Source organism: Nicotiana sylvestris, chromosome 6 (assembly GCF_000393655.2).
Source record: "Nicotiana sylvestris chromosome 6, ASM39365v2, whole genome shotgun sequence".
NCBI classification, from domain to species: Eukaryota; Viridiplantae; Streptophyta; class Magnoliopsida; order Solanales; family Solanaceae; genus Nicotiana; species Nicotiana sylvestris.
The window spans coordinates 4,225,137-4,241,991 of NC_091062.1; the positions used below are offsets into that span (position 1 = coordinate 4,225,137).

General features: G+C 35.0%; 2 protein-coding genes across 2 annotated transcripts; both read left to right on the forward strand.

The window, feature by feature from the left end:
- Positions 1-4,111: 4,111 nt before the first annotated feature.
- On the forward strand, positions 4,112-7,375 carry LOC104234747 (protein BUNDLE SHEATH DEFECTIVE 2, chloroplastic-like). Its single transcript, XM_009788367.2, has 5 exons — positions 4,112-4,335; positions 5,291-5,380; positions 6,246-6,309; positions 6,911-7,007; positions 7,141-7,375. The coding sequence occupies exons 2-5, from the start codon at positions 5,306-5,308 to the stop codon at positions 7,217-7,219; spliced, it is 315 nt and encodes a 104-aa protein (XP_009786669.1). The 5' UTR covers positions 4,112-4,335; positions 5,291-5,305; the 3' UTR covers positions 7,220-7,375.
- A 1,356-nt stretch (positions 7,376-8,731) lies between these two features.
- Positions 8,732-16,400, forward strand: LOC104234746 (putative late blight resistance protein homolog R1B-17). The gene is made up of 3 exons (XM_009788366.2): positions 8,732-9,472; positions 9,605-9,654; positions 13,694-16,400. The coding sequence occupies exon 3, from the start codon at positions 13,734-13,736 to the stop codon at positions 16,398-16,400; it is 2,667 nt and encodes an 888-aa protein (XP_009786668.2). The 5' UTR covers positions 8,732-9,472; positions 9,605-9,654; positions 13,694-13,733.
- Positions 16,401-16,855: the final 455 nt, after the last annotated feature.

Genomic DNA, 16,855 nt, shown 5'->3' on the forward strand with positions numbered 1-16,855 from the left:
ATTTCAACATCAATGTTATAAGCAAAAATGTTATCTATAACAATATTATTTCGATTCCACCTTTTCCCGGTTGAGACATAACTTATTGATATCTCTTCATTCTTATTATTTTCAGGTACCTGGACCTCCTCTAAGGTCTTATTATTTGTTATGTCTTGGGGCTCTTCTTGAGCCACTACCTCTGTGTTATGTTCACTTTGATCACTTGCTCCTTTTCTTCTTCGAGGATTTTTATCTTTAGAACCGATTGGTCTATCACGTTTCAAGCATGGCTTAGACTCATTTGCTTTAATTAATTGTCCTGTTGGGATATCAACTCGAATTGGAGCATTAGCAGCTGGAATATGTGACTTAGTCACCCTTGGTAGGTCAGTGAATGCATCTGGCAATTGATTTGTAATATTTTGTAAACGAATAATCTTTTGAACCTCTTGTTCACATTGATTTGTTCGAGGATCTAAATGAGATAGTGATAATGCATTCCAATCTATCTTCTTTTCAGCTACTTATTTTCTCCCCCTAATGTTGGATATATTGATTCATCAAAATAGCAATCAGAAAATCTTGCCGTAAATAAATCTCCAGTCATCGGCTCTAGATATTTTATAATAGAAGGAGATTCATATCCAACATATATCCCCAACCTTCTTTGAGGACCCATCTTTGTGCATTGTGGTGGAGCAATTGGAACATATATCGCACAACCAAAGATCCTAAGATGGAAAATATTTGGCTCCTGACCAAAAGCCAATTGTAATGGGGAGACTTTATGATTAACTTGTGGGCCTTATCCGCACAAGTGCTGCTGCGTGCAAAATAGCATGACCCCATATTGAAATAGGAAATTTTGTTCTCATAAGCATTGGTCTAGCAATTAATTGGAGGCGTTTGATCAATGATTCTGCTAGACCATTTTGTGTATGAACATGAGCAACCGGATGCTCAATTATTATCCCAGTTGAAATACAATAATCATTAAATGCTTGGGATGTAAATTCACCAGCATTATCAAGACGAATTGTCTTAATTGCATAATCTGAAAATTGTGCTCTTAGCTTTATTATTTGAGCCAACAATCTCGCAAATGCCATATTGCGAGTTGATAGTAAGCACACATGTGACCATCTTGTAGATGCATCTACCAAACCCATATAATATTTGAATGGTCCATAAGGAGAGTGAATGGGCTTGCATATATCACCATGTATACGTTCCAGAAATGCAGGGGATTCCATCCTAACTTTAATAGTTGATGGTCTAATAATTAATTTTCCTTGAGAACATGCAGCACAAGAGAATTCCTTAAATTGAAGAATCTTCTGATTCTTCATTGCATGTCCATGTGAATTCTCAATTATTTTACGCATCATATTAGAACCAGGATGGCCCAACCGGTCATGCCAAATAATAAAATTATCTTGATTAGTAAACTTCTCGTTTACTACGGCATGTGTTTCAATCCTGCTAATACTTGTGTAGTATAAGCCGGAGGAAAGAGCAGGTAACATTTCAAGCACATATTTCTTACCGGACATTATTGTAGTAATATAAAGATATTCAATATTTTCATCATTTGTAGTCTCAATATGATAGCTATTTTGGCGAATATCTTTGAAACTTAATAAGTTTCTTTGAGATTTACTACAATATAATGCTTCATCAATAGCCAAATTTGTTCCTCCTGGTAGTAATAAATTGGCTCTTCCAGAACCTTCAATTAATCTTGTACTACCGGATATTGTATTAACATTCGCTTCTTTCATTACCATATAAGAGAAATATCTCTTATCTTTTAAAATAGTGTATGTTGTAGCACTATCCAAAAGACATATATCATCTTTATTAATCTTGAGTCCAATTGGAGACTGGAGAATTTTCATATTCTTCATAAAAAAAAGACAAATAATACATCATAAGAAATGTGAAAGACAAGCAGGAAAAAAACGTTAAGAAATACATTAGGAATGTAGACACTAGCAACACGTGACGCATTAGGAAAATACACTCAAGAAAAATAAACTAGTTGCAAACATAAAAATAAGAACTTTTATAGCTTCATTCCCTAGTAAGATGATTAGTTCTTCAGTCAATATCCTCAAAGAAGTCTCCAAGTTCAAAATGAGTAATATTTGTTAGGCCTTCAAAATCATCATCTTTATATGCAAGATGTGCCTTAGTCATATTTGTTTGAGGAACCTGATTCATCATCATTATTTTGAAAGGTCAAGTGTGCCACCACATTATTTTCTTTTTTCTTGAGGGAAGCTTGATAAAGTTTGACAAAATGTTCTGGCGTACGACAAATGCGTGCCCAATGACCTCTCATACCACATCGGTGACACATACTAGCTTTACTTTTTGAATGATTAATTTGAGAACTCTTATTGTTCTCCAATTTATTTCCACCATAATAACGATAATTGTTTCGCCCCCCGCCACGTCCACGTTTACGACCATGTCCATGACCACGGTAATTATTTTGTTTTCTTTCAAACTTATCATATGCTGCTATAGCATTCACTTCCCGAAATAGAGCAGACCTAGTGGGACGGGCTTCATGATTTTCAATTAATAGAGTATTATTCTGCTCTGCCACAAGTAGGCATGTGATTAACTCAGAATATTTCTTAAAACCTTTTTCACGGTATTGTTATTGTAGCACCACATTTGAAGCATGAAAAGTAGAAAATATTTTTTCCAATAAGTCCTCATCTGTGATAATGTCTCCACATAATTTTAATATAGAACTTACTATAAAGATAGCAGAATTGTACTCACTTACGGTTTTAAAGTCTTGTAACCTTAAATGTATCCACTCATACCGAGCTTTCGGTAATACTGTAAGTTTTAGGTGGTCATACCGATCCTTCAAATTAATCCACAATTCAAGTGGATCTTTTACGATTAAATATTCAGTTTTTAACCCTTCATCTAGATGATGATGAAGGAAAATCATGGTCTTCGCTTTATCCTGATTTGATGCTTCATTCCTTGTATAATAGTATTTCCAAGACCTTTAGCGTCAAGGTGAATTTCAGCATCAAGGACCCATGATAAATAGTTCCTCCCGGTGATGTCAAGTGCCACAAATTCAAGTTTTGATAAATTTGACATAATGAAAACTATCATAAAAGATGAATAAGTTAGAGAAATAATTATAATAATAAACAATTAATGAAAACAAAACGATTAAGGTAAAAGAAATGAAAATAGAGCTATATCATGTTAACAATCTACTATTTCATTTTATTCTTGCCATAAAGTAGAAATTACATACTTGTTTCATTTCACTTTATATTATTGATATATATGTGTTAATAGAACTGAACGTGACTAACATTATTTATATGTTCCAATAAATATAAAGTAATTAAACTATAAAATTATTGCTTGTCAATTTATTTCTCACAGTTCTTCAAAATGCCTTAAAGATATGTTTTGATCTAGGGAGTCCATGAATATTATAAGTATGACATTAGTGCATAGCTAGTTTGATGACTTTGAGGTCCTCTAAGAGTTGAGCACGGAAGGAAATAGTTATTTTATCACTGCAATGTACTTAAACTATTTAAGATGCCCAAGCGCACAAGTAATCTGCAAACAGTGAACATATGATATGTACTGCCATAAATAAAATGATTATAATGATATACACCTTAATAAAATATGGCTCAACTTAGCGGGACTTAAGAATAAAATTAGAGCTTCGTGCTGATAACGTGTTATAAAATGAAAGCAATGCAGTAAGATGTAAATAAGAAGAGATAGAAAGAAGGGAGAAGTGCTTTCTTCTTTCACTTTGATGTATCTTTCTATTGCAATTGCATGGCCTTTTATAGGCATAAAAAGTAAAGATGATGGACATAAAGTAAGAGATTTAATCTTTAAGTTATTAACGATATGGGCATCCAATGTACAAACTATTCATAACATTCTCAAGTATTTTTTACAACAACAGATATTTTAAAGTATTTTTTGGGATAAAACGACACGAAGAATGGGATGGAAGATATTTTATTGCTTATTTGGCTGCTGGAGAGAAGGTTATATTAGTCATTTTACTTTTAGATTTTAGTCTAGATCAACGGAGGGGAGAGACCAAAAAAGGAATAATCCTTATGTAGTAAACCTGCGGCTGCATGTAGTTTTCGTTATAACCTAACATTTTCCAGCACTTTAATTAGCAACTCTTTCACTTTTCCCAACTTCACTTCTTTTTTCCATCTCAAATTTGTTACTTCAACTAATTCAAGAAACAGCTGAATTTCATTTTCTTAATGGAAAACTCTCTGTGTTTCTCACCTTTAGCTTCATTCAATTCTGTCAATAAACCAGGTAAATTCCGGCTTCTATTTGTTCTTGTAATTTATTTATCCCTTTTTGCTTAATAGGTAGTTGTATTTTCTGTCAATTATGGTTTGTTAAATAAATGAAGCTGAGTTTTATTGTTTTAATGGATAAAGTTAGTTACTTTAATGTGACTAAAATTGTTATAAATGGGTAAAGTTCAGTAACTATTGTAGTGGTTAAACTTTAGTTACTTTACCTTTCATAACAATGGAAGGGAGCCTTGGCGTAACTAGTAAAATTATTACCATGACAAGAGGTAGCGGGTTCAAGCCCTGGAAACAGGCTCTTGCAGAAATACAGTCTAAGGTTCTATACAATAGACCTTTGTGGTCCGTCCTTCCCCGGACCACTATAGCTTAGTGCACCAGACTGCCCTTTTTCACCTTCTATAACAATCTAGTCACAAAAGTATATTTTGACACTTAAAAGAAGCTGAATTTTATTGTTATAGTGGTTAAAGTTCAAGTACATTAATGTGGCTAAACTGTTAATGGATAAAGTTCAATAACTATTATAGTTGGTAATGTTTAGTTACTTCAACAGCACCGGCAACAACAACAAACTGAGTATAATCCCATAAGTGGGGTCTGGGGAGGATAGTGTGTACGCAGACCTTACCCTTACTTTGAAGGTAGAAAGGCTGTTTCTGATAGACTCCCGGCTCAAGGAAAGATGAAAAGAAAGCAGTAGCATGAAGGAGTAACAACAACAAGATAATAAGAAAAACGAGGCGATAGGAACACCATGTAGCGGTTACTTCAATGTAGTGAAAAACTTGTATTTACTGTTACAGTGGATAAATTTCAGTGACTTTACGCATAATTGTCACTCTTTGTGTTTGTTTATGGGTCTGCAAGTGTAGAATGCTAATGTGTTCGGTTGTAAAGGTTCAAATTTCTTTTTTGTGTGTAGTAATTGGGATATCTTATATTCTTGTCAGGTCTAAATCTGATTAATGGGAATTGCACCGGAGGAAAGATTCAATGGATCAAAGATGTTACCTACAGCTCCAAGAGTTGTGGAAGTGAAGGTAATTTTGGACCTCTATGTATTAGATAATTGTGAAAATTTGCAGTTAAATGTGCTCAATTGATATGCAATGGCTACATTTTTTGACTTTAATGTTTAGACACTAAGGCTAAGATCCAGTATGGCATTAGACATATATAACTCAGAGCGTGATGGCGGTACAGAGCTAGGTGGACTAAAGGGGGCTCATGGACTTATAGTCTTGACTTGAGAATGGAGAGGAGGGTTTTAAGAAGTTTGTGTGCTCATAGTCTTGACTTGAGACGGGAGCAATGAATGTTCTTAAGAAGTTTTTGTGCTCAAACTGGTCCAGTATTGTGGTGACACTACTTGGCTAAGTAAACCGCCAAATAAACTTGTTCGTGGGAATTTGAAAACTATGTGGTCAGGGGCGCAGAGCTAGAAGCCCGGGTATGGGTTCGGTCGAACCCGGTAGCATTTGCTCAAACACTTATTTGTGTTAAGAAAGGCGTTAAACATGTGCAAAATACTAAATTAAGAACCATAAAGTTGCCGCCGGTCTAAAATTCAGAATCCATAAAGTTGACATCTTGGCTCTGCCTCTGTTAATGTGATGGCATCAGCATTATACCAATTATCTCTCTATTTATATGAACGGCGTCACGCGGCATAATTTCATTCCTGATGGGATCAGTAACCTTTTTCTCGCTTTCTTTTTTCGTCTCTCATTTGTAAATGTGAAACTCCTAGGCTTAATGCTAGCTGTAGTTCTATTGAAACTTTGGTTTTCTCCTAGAATTTTTCTTTCACCTCTTTTTGTGATCCAACTCTAAATCATCTTTGCTTCTATTTCCTTGAGTTGGTTGAATTATGCCAGAGCTTTGACATTATTCTCTATTTTCCAGGCCACTGACACTGACAAAGACACGAAAGTAAGGAGCATTGTCTGTCAAAATTGTGATGGAAATGGTAAGTGGATTGCTGTAAACTTTCTTTCGCGTCATTGATTTAAGGCTCAGTGTTTCTCTCGGAAAACACTCTCATACTGTTTTGAGTCTCAAGTGACTAATATTGCATAATACTGTAATTTTGCCTTTCTATTTATTCAATGGTTATCGAATTGTGGCAATGGAGAGCACTGTAACGGAAGCAGTACTTTCGTGAGAAATCTTGTACTCCTAGATTTTAGTACGAGAGCTATTATATCTTTTATCAATATAATGTTTGCTTTACCTCTACTTGAGATTTCGTTTCTTAAAACAATATTTGCTTCAATTAGTAATTTGACTCTTGATGTTGAGTGCTCGACGGAAAACACCTTTGTTACGAACTTCCCTCAAATTATTAATCAAAGTTTTGTCTGAGAATTACAGCGTACTGGATTCAAAAACCTTTTTTGTTACTGCTGCAGCCTTAGTGGTACCTTGCCGTGTTACATGCTAAAATTTGCCTTTATGGGATTATTTCAGAAATAGATATATACGTATTGATTACAGAGGCCTCAAATAATACGTTTCAACTTGGATTTAGTTCAGAACGTTCTGCTTCTTATACGCCATATTGCTCTCAGGTGCAGTGTCGTGCTCACAATGCAAAGGCACAGGGGTTAACTCTGTAGATCATTTCAATGGACGGTTCAAAGCTGGTGGATTATGTTGGTTGTGCAGGTACTTGTACTATCATCTTTTTGTTTTGATAATATGGTTTCATATTGTAATTTTGTTCTTAAGCAAGTCGATAAAAATGCTGCAACGCCGTCTGATTTATCATATCCTTCATGTTTTCACTTTTTTTCTTTAGAGGTAAAAAAGATATGTTATGTGGTGACTGCAATGGTGCTGGATTTCTTGGTGGATTTATGAGTACGTTCGATGAGTAGACTTCATATGCACTATTCTCGGGTAGGTTCAGAGGCAGATACAGAATATACACTTTGATGGGTTCAATCTTTAATAATTTTGCATTGAACTCATTGTATCTTTGAGATTATGAATTCAGAATTTAATATTTATTGAAATTTCAGTTATTTTTCACATATATGATCGTGCTCCTTGTCAAAAATACTGGATTTTAGTTCAATCCATAAAAGTTATGATCCATCCACCCCTAGATAGGTTGTCACCATTGATCCCAAGAGAAGCAGAAAGAAGTATTTGATAAACAGATTGTATTATCATTTTCCTATTCTAGTTTCACATGTTCAAGATTTCTGGAGCTTTATATTCAGAGGCGGATTTAGGATTTGAACTCTATAGATTAAACCTCTGATGTTCTTAGCATTGAACTTATTGTATTTTTAAAGTTATGGGTTCATATAGTAGTTTTTATAGTTTTGGTTAACTTTTACACTTAAATTTATGTTCCACGTCAAAAGTACTGAGTTCAGTTGAACCCGACACTCCCATGATGCATTCACCCATGTTGATATTGTAGAAGCTTCTTTCTGAACTAAGTGAAAAAAGCTTTGCGTTAAGAATTTTTTGTTATATGACAAAGGACCTACACTTTGTCCAGCCTATTTGCTAATGCCAGCATTTTAAGCAAGTTAGTGATTTTACAGAGGTGCATGTTCTTTTGGGACAATAAGCTTGTGAAGATGCAAGATTATTCCCACCCCCTCTTGCTATCGTCGTAGCGCCTAGTGTGGTCAGCACCAATCGTGTTCGAGTAATGAAGTTAGCCTCTTAGTAGGAAAATATCTAGATTGGTGGCGCCTAGTGTGGTTAGCACTAATCGTGTTCGGGCAATGAAGTTGAACTCTTAGTTGGAAAATATCCGGATAATTGGATATTACCAATCGTGTTCGGGCAATGAAGTTGAACTCTTAGTTGGAAAATATCCGGATAATTGGATATTGCTAGCTAAAAATAAAGATTTTTTATAGTGTTCAGAGAAAATTAAAGCTTTACCAACTGAATTGCGACTCTGAATTTTCAACCTAAAGCATTTCTTTAACTCGGCGAAAAAGTTTAGAAATAACCAGATTTACAAATGGTAATTGAAATATAGTCACAATTTTAAAAATCCGAAAAAGCTGCAGCATAATATGAATATGTTAGAAATTCGAATATTTTACATATGAGATTCCAATATAGGGTGTGTTTGGTATAACAGAAAATGTTTTCCAAGAAAATATTTTCTCAGAAAAAAAGTAGTAATCTTATTCATTTTCCGGTGTTTGGTACGCAAAGTAAGGAAAATGACTTCTCAAGAGTATTCATAAATAATTTAGATATAATAAACAAGAAGTCATAAACTTTCAAACCAACAAGGTATCCTGTATTTAACACTCATAAAGGCAGCCTGATGCACAAGGTATCATGTATTTACGCAGTCTAGGAAAGACCGTACCTCAAGGGGTGTGATGTAAATAACATATCCTAATAAAAGCACTAATGGCTGCTTCCACCACTCAAACCCGTGATCTATAAATCACGTGGAGACAATTTTACCGTTGCACCAGGTTCCCCTTCTTATGTTAACACTCATGTGGCCTAATATTGTATATCCTTAATTGAAGTTGTCACCCATTTTATAAAGTTAAGTCTTTCTTTTTTATATAGAATTACTTGGTGATAACTGATAACATGCCAACCTGGTTTATAAAATACTAACACCCATGTGGCTCATAAATATTATATTTCTTAATTGAAGTTGTCATCCCATTTAACAAAGTCAAGTCTTTCTTTCCTTATATAAAATTTACTTGATGGTAACATGAACGTAGACACGATTTTAACAACTCAGAGGTATGCCATCTTCTTTGTTATCTCACATCTTTCTTTGATTTATTAATCTCCAATCCTCATAGACCAGCTAATGTGAATGTGCTATATAATCAGACCATGTATATGTTTTGAGAAATCTATTAGATATCTATAAATATTTGACTTTGAACTTACCTATTATTATATATTAATTTAAGGCCACTGTGGGAATCCATAAATTTCAACTTGTGGATCTGCCTTTACTTATAACCATCATGGCTTATAATATATTATGCCCATTTGGTATAATATTATATTCCCTAATTGAAGTTGTCATGAAATTCACATAAAGTCAACTCTTTTGTTCTTTATTATATAGAATTCACTTGGTAACTTGGTTGCCTAAATCATTGCAGCCCTTAGAGGTACGCTATTTTCCTTTGTTTTCTCAATTCCTTGTTCTCTTGATTTTATGTTGGTTACACACTGTATTTTTAGTGTGCTTTACCCATTTGTTTGTTGATATTCATTATATTAATTGTGTATATTTGTTGAAGTGATTTTGCTGCTTCCCAACTCTCCTGTATTGCTGATCTGCCATTGAAAGGTTAGTTGCCCTTAATTACTCTTGTTTAATGTTTTGTCTCCTTGCGCTATATATCATATATATAGTACAAGTTCAATGCTTAAATGGTCGTTAAAAGGGACGTCCTGCACTAAGCTCCCGCTATGCTTAGGGTCCGGGGAAGGACCGTAATCAGGGTCTCTTGTATGCAGCCTTATTTTGCATCCTTGCTAGAAGCTGTTTCCACGGCTAGAACCCATGATCTCCTGGTCAAACAGTAGCAACTTTTCCAGTCCCTTTTGGAAATGCATAAACATAGAGGCCCTAAAGGTTATATCAAGATGTTAACGGGAAATAAAAGCGGGAAAATAATAGATTTGTGATTTGAGACTGTTATAGAGTTTCTGTTGCTCGTCTATTATAATATTGTTATGGTTTTATTTGCAATGTATTTGTTTCTTTTAATCTATTGACAAAAGTTCCTAAAAATTAGTAATAATACATCAACATTTGCAATTCACTTCTGAAACAAAAACAAATCATTATTGGAATATAACATAAGCTAGCATCTTACTAATATTTCAACGTGGAATCTATTGCTTAATTTCTATCAGTGTTATTAAAGGCGAGCTTAAAGCGCGCTTAAGCCCTGAACAACAACAACATACCCAGTCTGATCCTACACCGTGGGGTCTGGGGAGAGTAGTGCGTACAGAGACTTACCCTTATTTTGTGTGGATAGAGAGACTGTTTCCAATGGACTCTTGGCTGAGGAAAGCATAGCGTTTGAGCCCTGAAGCGAGGCTCAAAACATGTTGAGCGCTTCGCCCTTAGCGGGCGCTTCAATGTTGTCATCAAGGCTCTAAGACATACTTTTCTTTGCAAATGAGTGTAATCCTGAAGATGCGACACTAAACAATTGATATTTCACTTTACCGTAATTAATTCTCTTCAATTTATTTGTCCATATATAAGACATTCATGCTTATACATATTAGTCTTGGACTACACATACATATGTGTAGTTTTTCTCCATTTGCACCTTTCTTCATTAAAGCCCCTGTTTTATTTGCGCTTAAAGCCCCAATAGACCTTAAATCTTTTTTGCGCTTTTCATCTTTGAAAACACTGATTTCTATTTGGAGATTTAATTTGGCCTGAAGTTTCGCATATAGTTCCATTTCTGAATATTACTAATTGAAAGTGCCCCTAAAGAGAACTTAGGGTGCATTATGTGGCATAAATTTTTTAATATTATGTCGATATTAATACTATATTTGTTATCGATGTACTTTAGAAAGTTTTTCATCACAAAGAATAGTAAAAACTAGAGAAAATTTCATGGGTTACTATTAAAGTCATACTCATATTGCACAAAAATTTGTAAAATTTACTGATTTGAGAAACTTGAACTCCAACAATGGAGGTTTTCTAATTTCTTAGGTGTTCACCTTACGTTTTCAGCAATGAAATGTACCTCAAAATATCAGTAAACCCAACAAAACTCGTAAATCCAATAGCTACTTTAACCATGAATTTCGATCCACTCTTCTAATCCAGCAATAAAGATTTTAATAATGAAGCTTCGGTGTTCTTCGAGTTCGAAGATCCAACTCAAATTTTCAAACTAGAAACGAGTCTCTAATATTGGGCCAAGGAATGAAAAAAATCAAGTTTTATACAAAGTGAGCCAAACCGAATAAGAACAGGTAGGAGCGGATGCATCTTAGGAATACTGGATTCATCTGAACTCAGTACTTTCGACACAGGACACAAGTTTATGTATAAAAATCCAGTAAAGTTATAACCCAGTACTTTAAAAATTTAATAGGTTCATTACTAAAAATCTGAAAGGTTGAACGCATAGAGTTTAAATTCTGGATCCGTTTCTTAGAACATGGGCGTATCTACGGGGATGAAAGCAGGTTCACGTGCACCCATGCTCTCCTCCTTGAACCATGCATAGATGTTATATTACTTTAAAATAATACAAATATATGTGTGTGCACCTAAGTTCATGAGAGTCATATGGTGCAATGGTTAATGGGTGCACCAAGTGCGGTCAAGGATTTAATTTTCTTGTCCATCTTGCTTTTTGATTAAGAACTTGGTTCTTTGTTTTTCTTTCTTTATTTGGTTTATTTTTTAAAATCCCCAAGTCTATCTTTGTTCTTCTTATGTAATAATAAAATTTTATATAATTAAACGACATGTCTTATATTAAAACTAGTAGTAATTGAGGATGTAATATAGAGCAATTAACAGGTTCGACTAACAAATTTTCGACATGGAGTATAGATGTATTTTGGAAAAATCATGAAAATGTCTAAAAATTGTAAATCTATAATTTCAATAGTGTAATGGTTTCCGTAAGCCAAAGGTTGAATATCAAATTTAAATCCTAAATCCGTTTATTTATAATAGTGTATCCATCCTCTTAAAATCCTGGATCCGCCTCTGGATAAGAAGATAAAATATAGGCCTGATTTGGTAGGAATATTGTTCCATCTGATAGAGAGTAATTTTTTCTAAAAGCTATATTTGCGACTAGAGATATTCCGTCCTTTTTATTTTAAATTTAAAACTTGCTGCTGTTTAGACTTTTTCCTTTTGCCGTTTCCAGAATATTATTACCATTTCCCACTAAAGAGCGGCAACAGAATAATTTTTGAAATGCCCTAAAGCAATATGGAATAAATCAATAATTGAAACCTTTTATATTGTGAAAAATAAAACCTTCACGATAAACAATATTATCGTGATACATACCTTTTCCATATTTTGACTAAGAAGTTTGAAAACATTTAACTGATCATCTTAGTCTATATATACTATGACTTATACAACTTTCAGGATTTCAAATTCATTTAGCTAATCCAACTTCAATGTTTAATGTGATGGTTCTTCTAACAAACAAAGTCAACCGTTCTGTAATTGTATAGGTAAAATTCGGAACTCATATGTGGCCCAATCACTACGGTATTCAAACATTAAAGTTGATTTAGCCAAGCATAGAACACTATTGAAGTAAAGATCCATGTAGATGATATATACCTACAAGTAGAAATTAAAGATTTGTCATTATTGTACTTACATTTAATCTGATATTTCCTAGGAGTTGTGGTGTTACTTTTCGAGGTAAGTGTGAGCTTTATAATATCTCTAGTTATAAGCCTTTAGTTTGCCTTAATATACAACTTATTTACCTGTATTCCAATAAAAATGTTTCAAATAGAGCAGAATGAATACGGAGGATTCATATAGCCGATTCAAGCAGTTTGGGATTGCGACATATATAGTTGATTGATCGATTTTGTTTTTTTTTTAAAGAAAAGTAGAGAATTTCATGTTCAAAGTATTACAGAATCACAGCATTTAATTTTCTGTGAAACAGTACAAAAGTATTTAAAAAATTGAGCGGTGAAGGAAAACAACAACAACAACAACCCAGTATAATCCCACTTAGTGGGGTCTGGGGAGGGTAGTGTGTGCGCAGACCTTACCCCTACCCTGGGGTAGAGAGGCTGTTTCCAAATAGACCCCAGCATCCTTCCCTCCAAGAACTTCCCACATTGCTCTTGGGGAGACGCGAACTCACAATAAAAAAAGTTGGAATAGGATACATATAGTTATAAGAGATTTCACAAATGAAAATATAGTTTGCATGTACACTAATGACCAGTAAATATAGGTATTAGGTACTTCCAAAGGTTATTACTCTATTTACATAAAAACTTACCCCACACAGGGTATTTACACCAAACCAATAGATGCATGGCAAATTGCACATACCCTTCTCCAGGTTTAGAGAGTAAAGTCTAAAGATTATATACCGCTGTACCGCAAAAGTGTAAACTCGTGTGTAGTAACATACGTGACCTGAACATCAAAATAAATAAGACACGATGTCCATAAAAGCTATAAATATTATAGTATTAATTATACAAGTCTAGATCAGTACGCAAAGGAAATTGAGAACTTGAGATAAGTGAAGCCTGAAATTTATCTGATCTGCTGTTTTTGCCTCCCTATTGCAAATATCATGTTATGTGTAACGCCACTTGCTTCTTGCAACATGCAGCTTTCAGGTCATAATCTCATAGGACACAGATACAGTAGATATGGCTTATGCTAGTATTGTTTCTCTTATGAGAACGATAAAACTGCTCTTGACGTCGAAATCACCAATACAATCTCTAATTCGTGATCACAAAGAAGAAATCCTCACTCTTCATGAAAAAGTTAGTTCCCTGGAAGTTTTCCTCAAAAACTCTGAGAGAAGCAATGTGTCTGAGGAAATGACAGATTTGGAAGCACGGATAAAAGAAGTTGCAAATGCAGTTGAATACACAATTCAGCTGAGACTAACAGAAGCTGCAATGGCAAATGATGAAATGCAGAAAGTAACGGCACACGAGATGTTTTGTGATAGCTTGCAACAAGTAGCTGAGGACATTAGTCATCTCCAGAAAGAGTCCATGAAGATTCAACACAAAGGCAAACAAGCATCAAAGAAATCTTTGGTTCGAGGTTCGAGTTCAGCAAAAGATGTTTTGAATGTTAAGAAGAATATGGTGGGACGTGATGATCAAAGGAAAAGGTTGTTAGAAGATCTGACAAGACGTTCCTCTGGTGAACTGAAAGTCATCCCGATCTTGGGGATGGGGGGCATTGGTAAAACAACTTTAGCAAAAGAAGTTTATAATGACGTATCCATTCGATCTCATTTTGATGTTCGTGCCTGGGCTACTGTATCTAGCCATCACAATGTAAAAGAAATCTTGCTAAGCCTTCTCCGTTCTAGAATGGGTGACACATTTTATATGGAAGATGAGGCAGAGCTAGCAGATATGCTACAAAAGAGTTTAAAAAGCAGGAGATATTTAATTGTCATGGATGACATGTGGAGCAGTAAAGCATGGGATGACGTGAGACAATGCTTTCCAAGTGAAAACAATGAGAGCAGAGTATTGTTGACTACCCGTGACACTGATGTAGCTTGTTATGCTGGTACAGAGAATTTTTCTTTACAGATGAGTTTCATGGATCCATATGAGAGTTGGAACCTTTTCAAAAGTGCGGCGTTTGCAAATGAAGAATTGCCATCTGAATATGAGATTATTGGGAAGCAAATTGTCGACAAATGCCAAGGGTTACCGCTAACCATTGTTGTGGTTGCTGGGCTTCTATCCAAATCTGAAAGGACAATAGAAGATTGGGAAAATGTTGCTCAAGATGTCATGTCGTTTGTCACAAATGATCCTGATAAACAATGTTTACATGTGCTTGGGTTGAGTTACAATCACTTGACCAGTAACCTAAAAGCATGCCTTCTGTATTTTGGAGCTTTTCCAGAAGACAGAGAGATTTCGGTGAAGAGGTTGGTGAGATTATGGCTAGCTGAGGGGTTTTTGAAGTTGGAAAAAGACTTTGAAGGGGAGGCTGAGAAGTGTTTAAAAGATCTTGTCGACAGATGTCTAATTCTTGCCTGTGAGAAAAAATGGGATGAAACAGAAATTAAATCATGTAAGGTTCATGATCTAATATATGAGCTATGCTTGAGAGAAGCTCAAAGCCAAAATTTTATCATGAATGATATTGTATTTCATTACCTCGATTTGGATGAAGATGATGGTTCGGATGAAATAGCTCAAAGTCACGACATTGTACTTGAACTTGATGATGAACCAAATCCTGTTCCTCCAAAATATCGTCATCTTAGCAGGCATAAAATAGGGCCCTGTAAACGATGGACTGAACATGATGATATTCACTGTGGTTACTATAGGGCCCTTCTTACCCCTGAACTGCATCATTTGATAAGGGGGCAGAGAGATGATGATGTCGATGATAGCAATTATTTCTTGAAACGAACTCGTTCTATTATCTCTCTTTCCAATTATTGTCCTTTACCAAATTTTACTCTGGAATCAGAGATTATTCGTTTCAAATTACTCAGAACCTTGGACTTGAGTCCCATAGAGTTGGAGTCATTCCCTTCACAAATACTATGCCTCATTTGGTTGAGGTACCTAGCGTTGTCCGGGCGTTTCATTGACATACCTCCAGAAATTTGCAGGTTATGGAATCTGCACACACTCATATTTGAAGGGTCTAGTTCGGAATGTATAGTGTTTCCGGAGCAAATTTGGGAACTAATGCAATTAAGGCATCTCAAACTGAATGCATTTTATTTACCAAATCCTCCAAGTGTATCTGCTGAGGAAGAGGGGACGCACTTGGCCCTTTCAAACGTACAAACTATTTATTTGTTGTCTGCATTTAGTTGCACAAAGGAGGTTATTTCAGGGATTGAAAATGTTAAAAAGTTAGGAATTTATGGAGATAGAGATGACTTTGAAGATTCTAGACTTTTCGACAATCTTGTCTATCTTCATCAACTTGAAAATTTGAGGTTTTATTTTCATAGCACGTGGAAGTTTGGAGAAGCGACTATTCCAAGTGCAGAAGCTTTTCCAGCAACGCTCAAGAAGTTAGAGTTGAATGGAACTTGTCTAAGGTGGGAGGACATAAACATTATAAGTGAATTGCCTAACCTTGAGGTGCTAAAGGTGCTAAGTGTTATGAAGGACAATGAATGGTATACAGTTGCTGGGGGTTTTACTCAGTTGAAGCTTTTGCTAATTGATTGGACACGTCTCAACTACTGGAAAGCCACGGATGACAATTTCCCTGCCCTTGAATGCCTTGGTTCTATTCCTGCTTCATTGGGGAATTTGAGAAACTTACAAACTCTACTTCTTGTTGCGGAAGCCAAATGTATATAGTGTGAATAAGTCACAACTACTATACCAAAAATTATGACAGCCACCAAATAATAAATAAGACAATAAAACAACAATAAAGGAAACACCAGAATTTACGAGGTTCGGCTAATTTTGCCTACTCCTCGGACACAACCAATATTTTATTCCACTCCAAAAATACAAGTGAAATAATACTAAAGAGAGAAGATACAAATGCCTTAAACAGATGAGAAGGCAAATGAGAGGTGTGTTTCAATCCTAAACATTAGGCCTTCTTTTATAGGGGAAAAATCCCCCCAAACTTAACTCCCAACCAATGTGGGACTTTGGCATTTTGCCAAACTTCAACAAATCTCCACCTTGGCAAAATTCCACATTTTCAATTCTCTCTCAATAACAAATTTTGGTTGTGTCTTCATCTTCAATCTTCAGTGTTCAACAATGTTGATCAAATCCAAACAATGTTGAAACTTGAC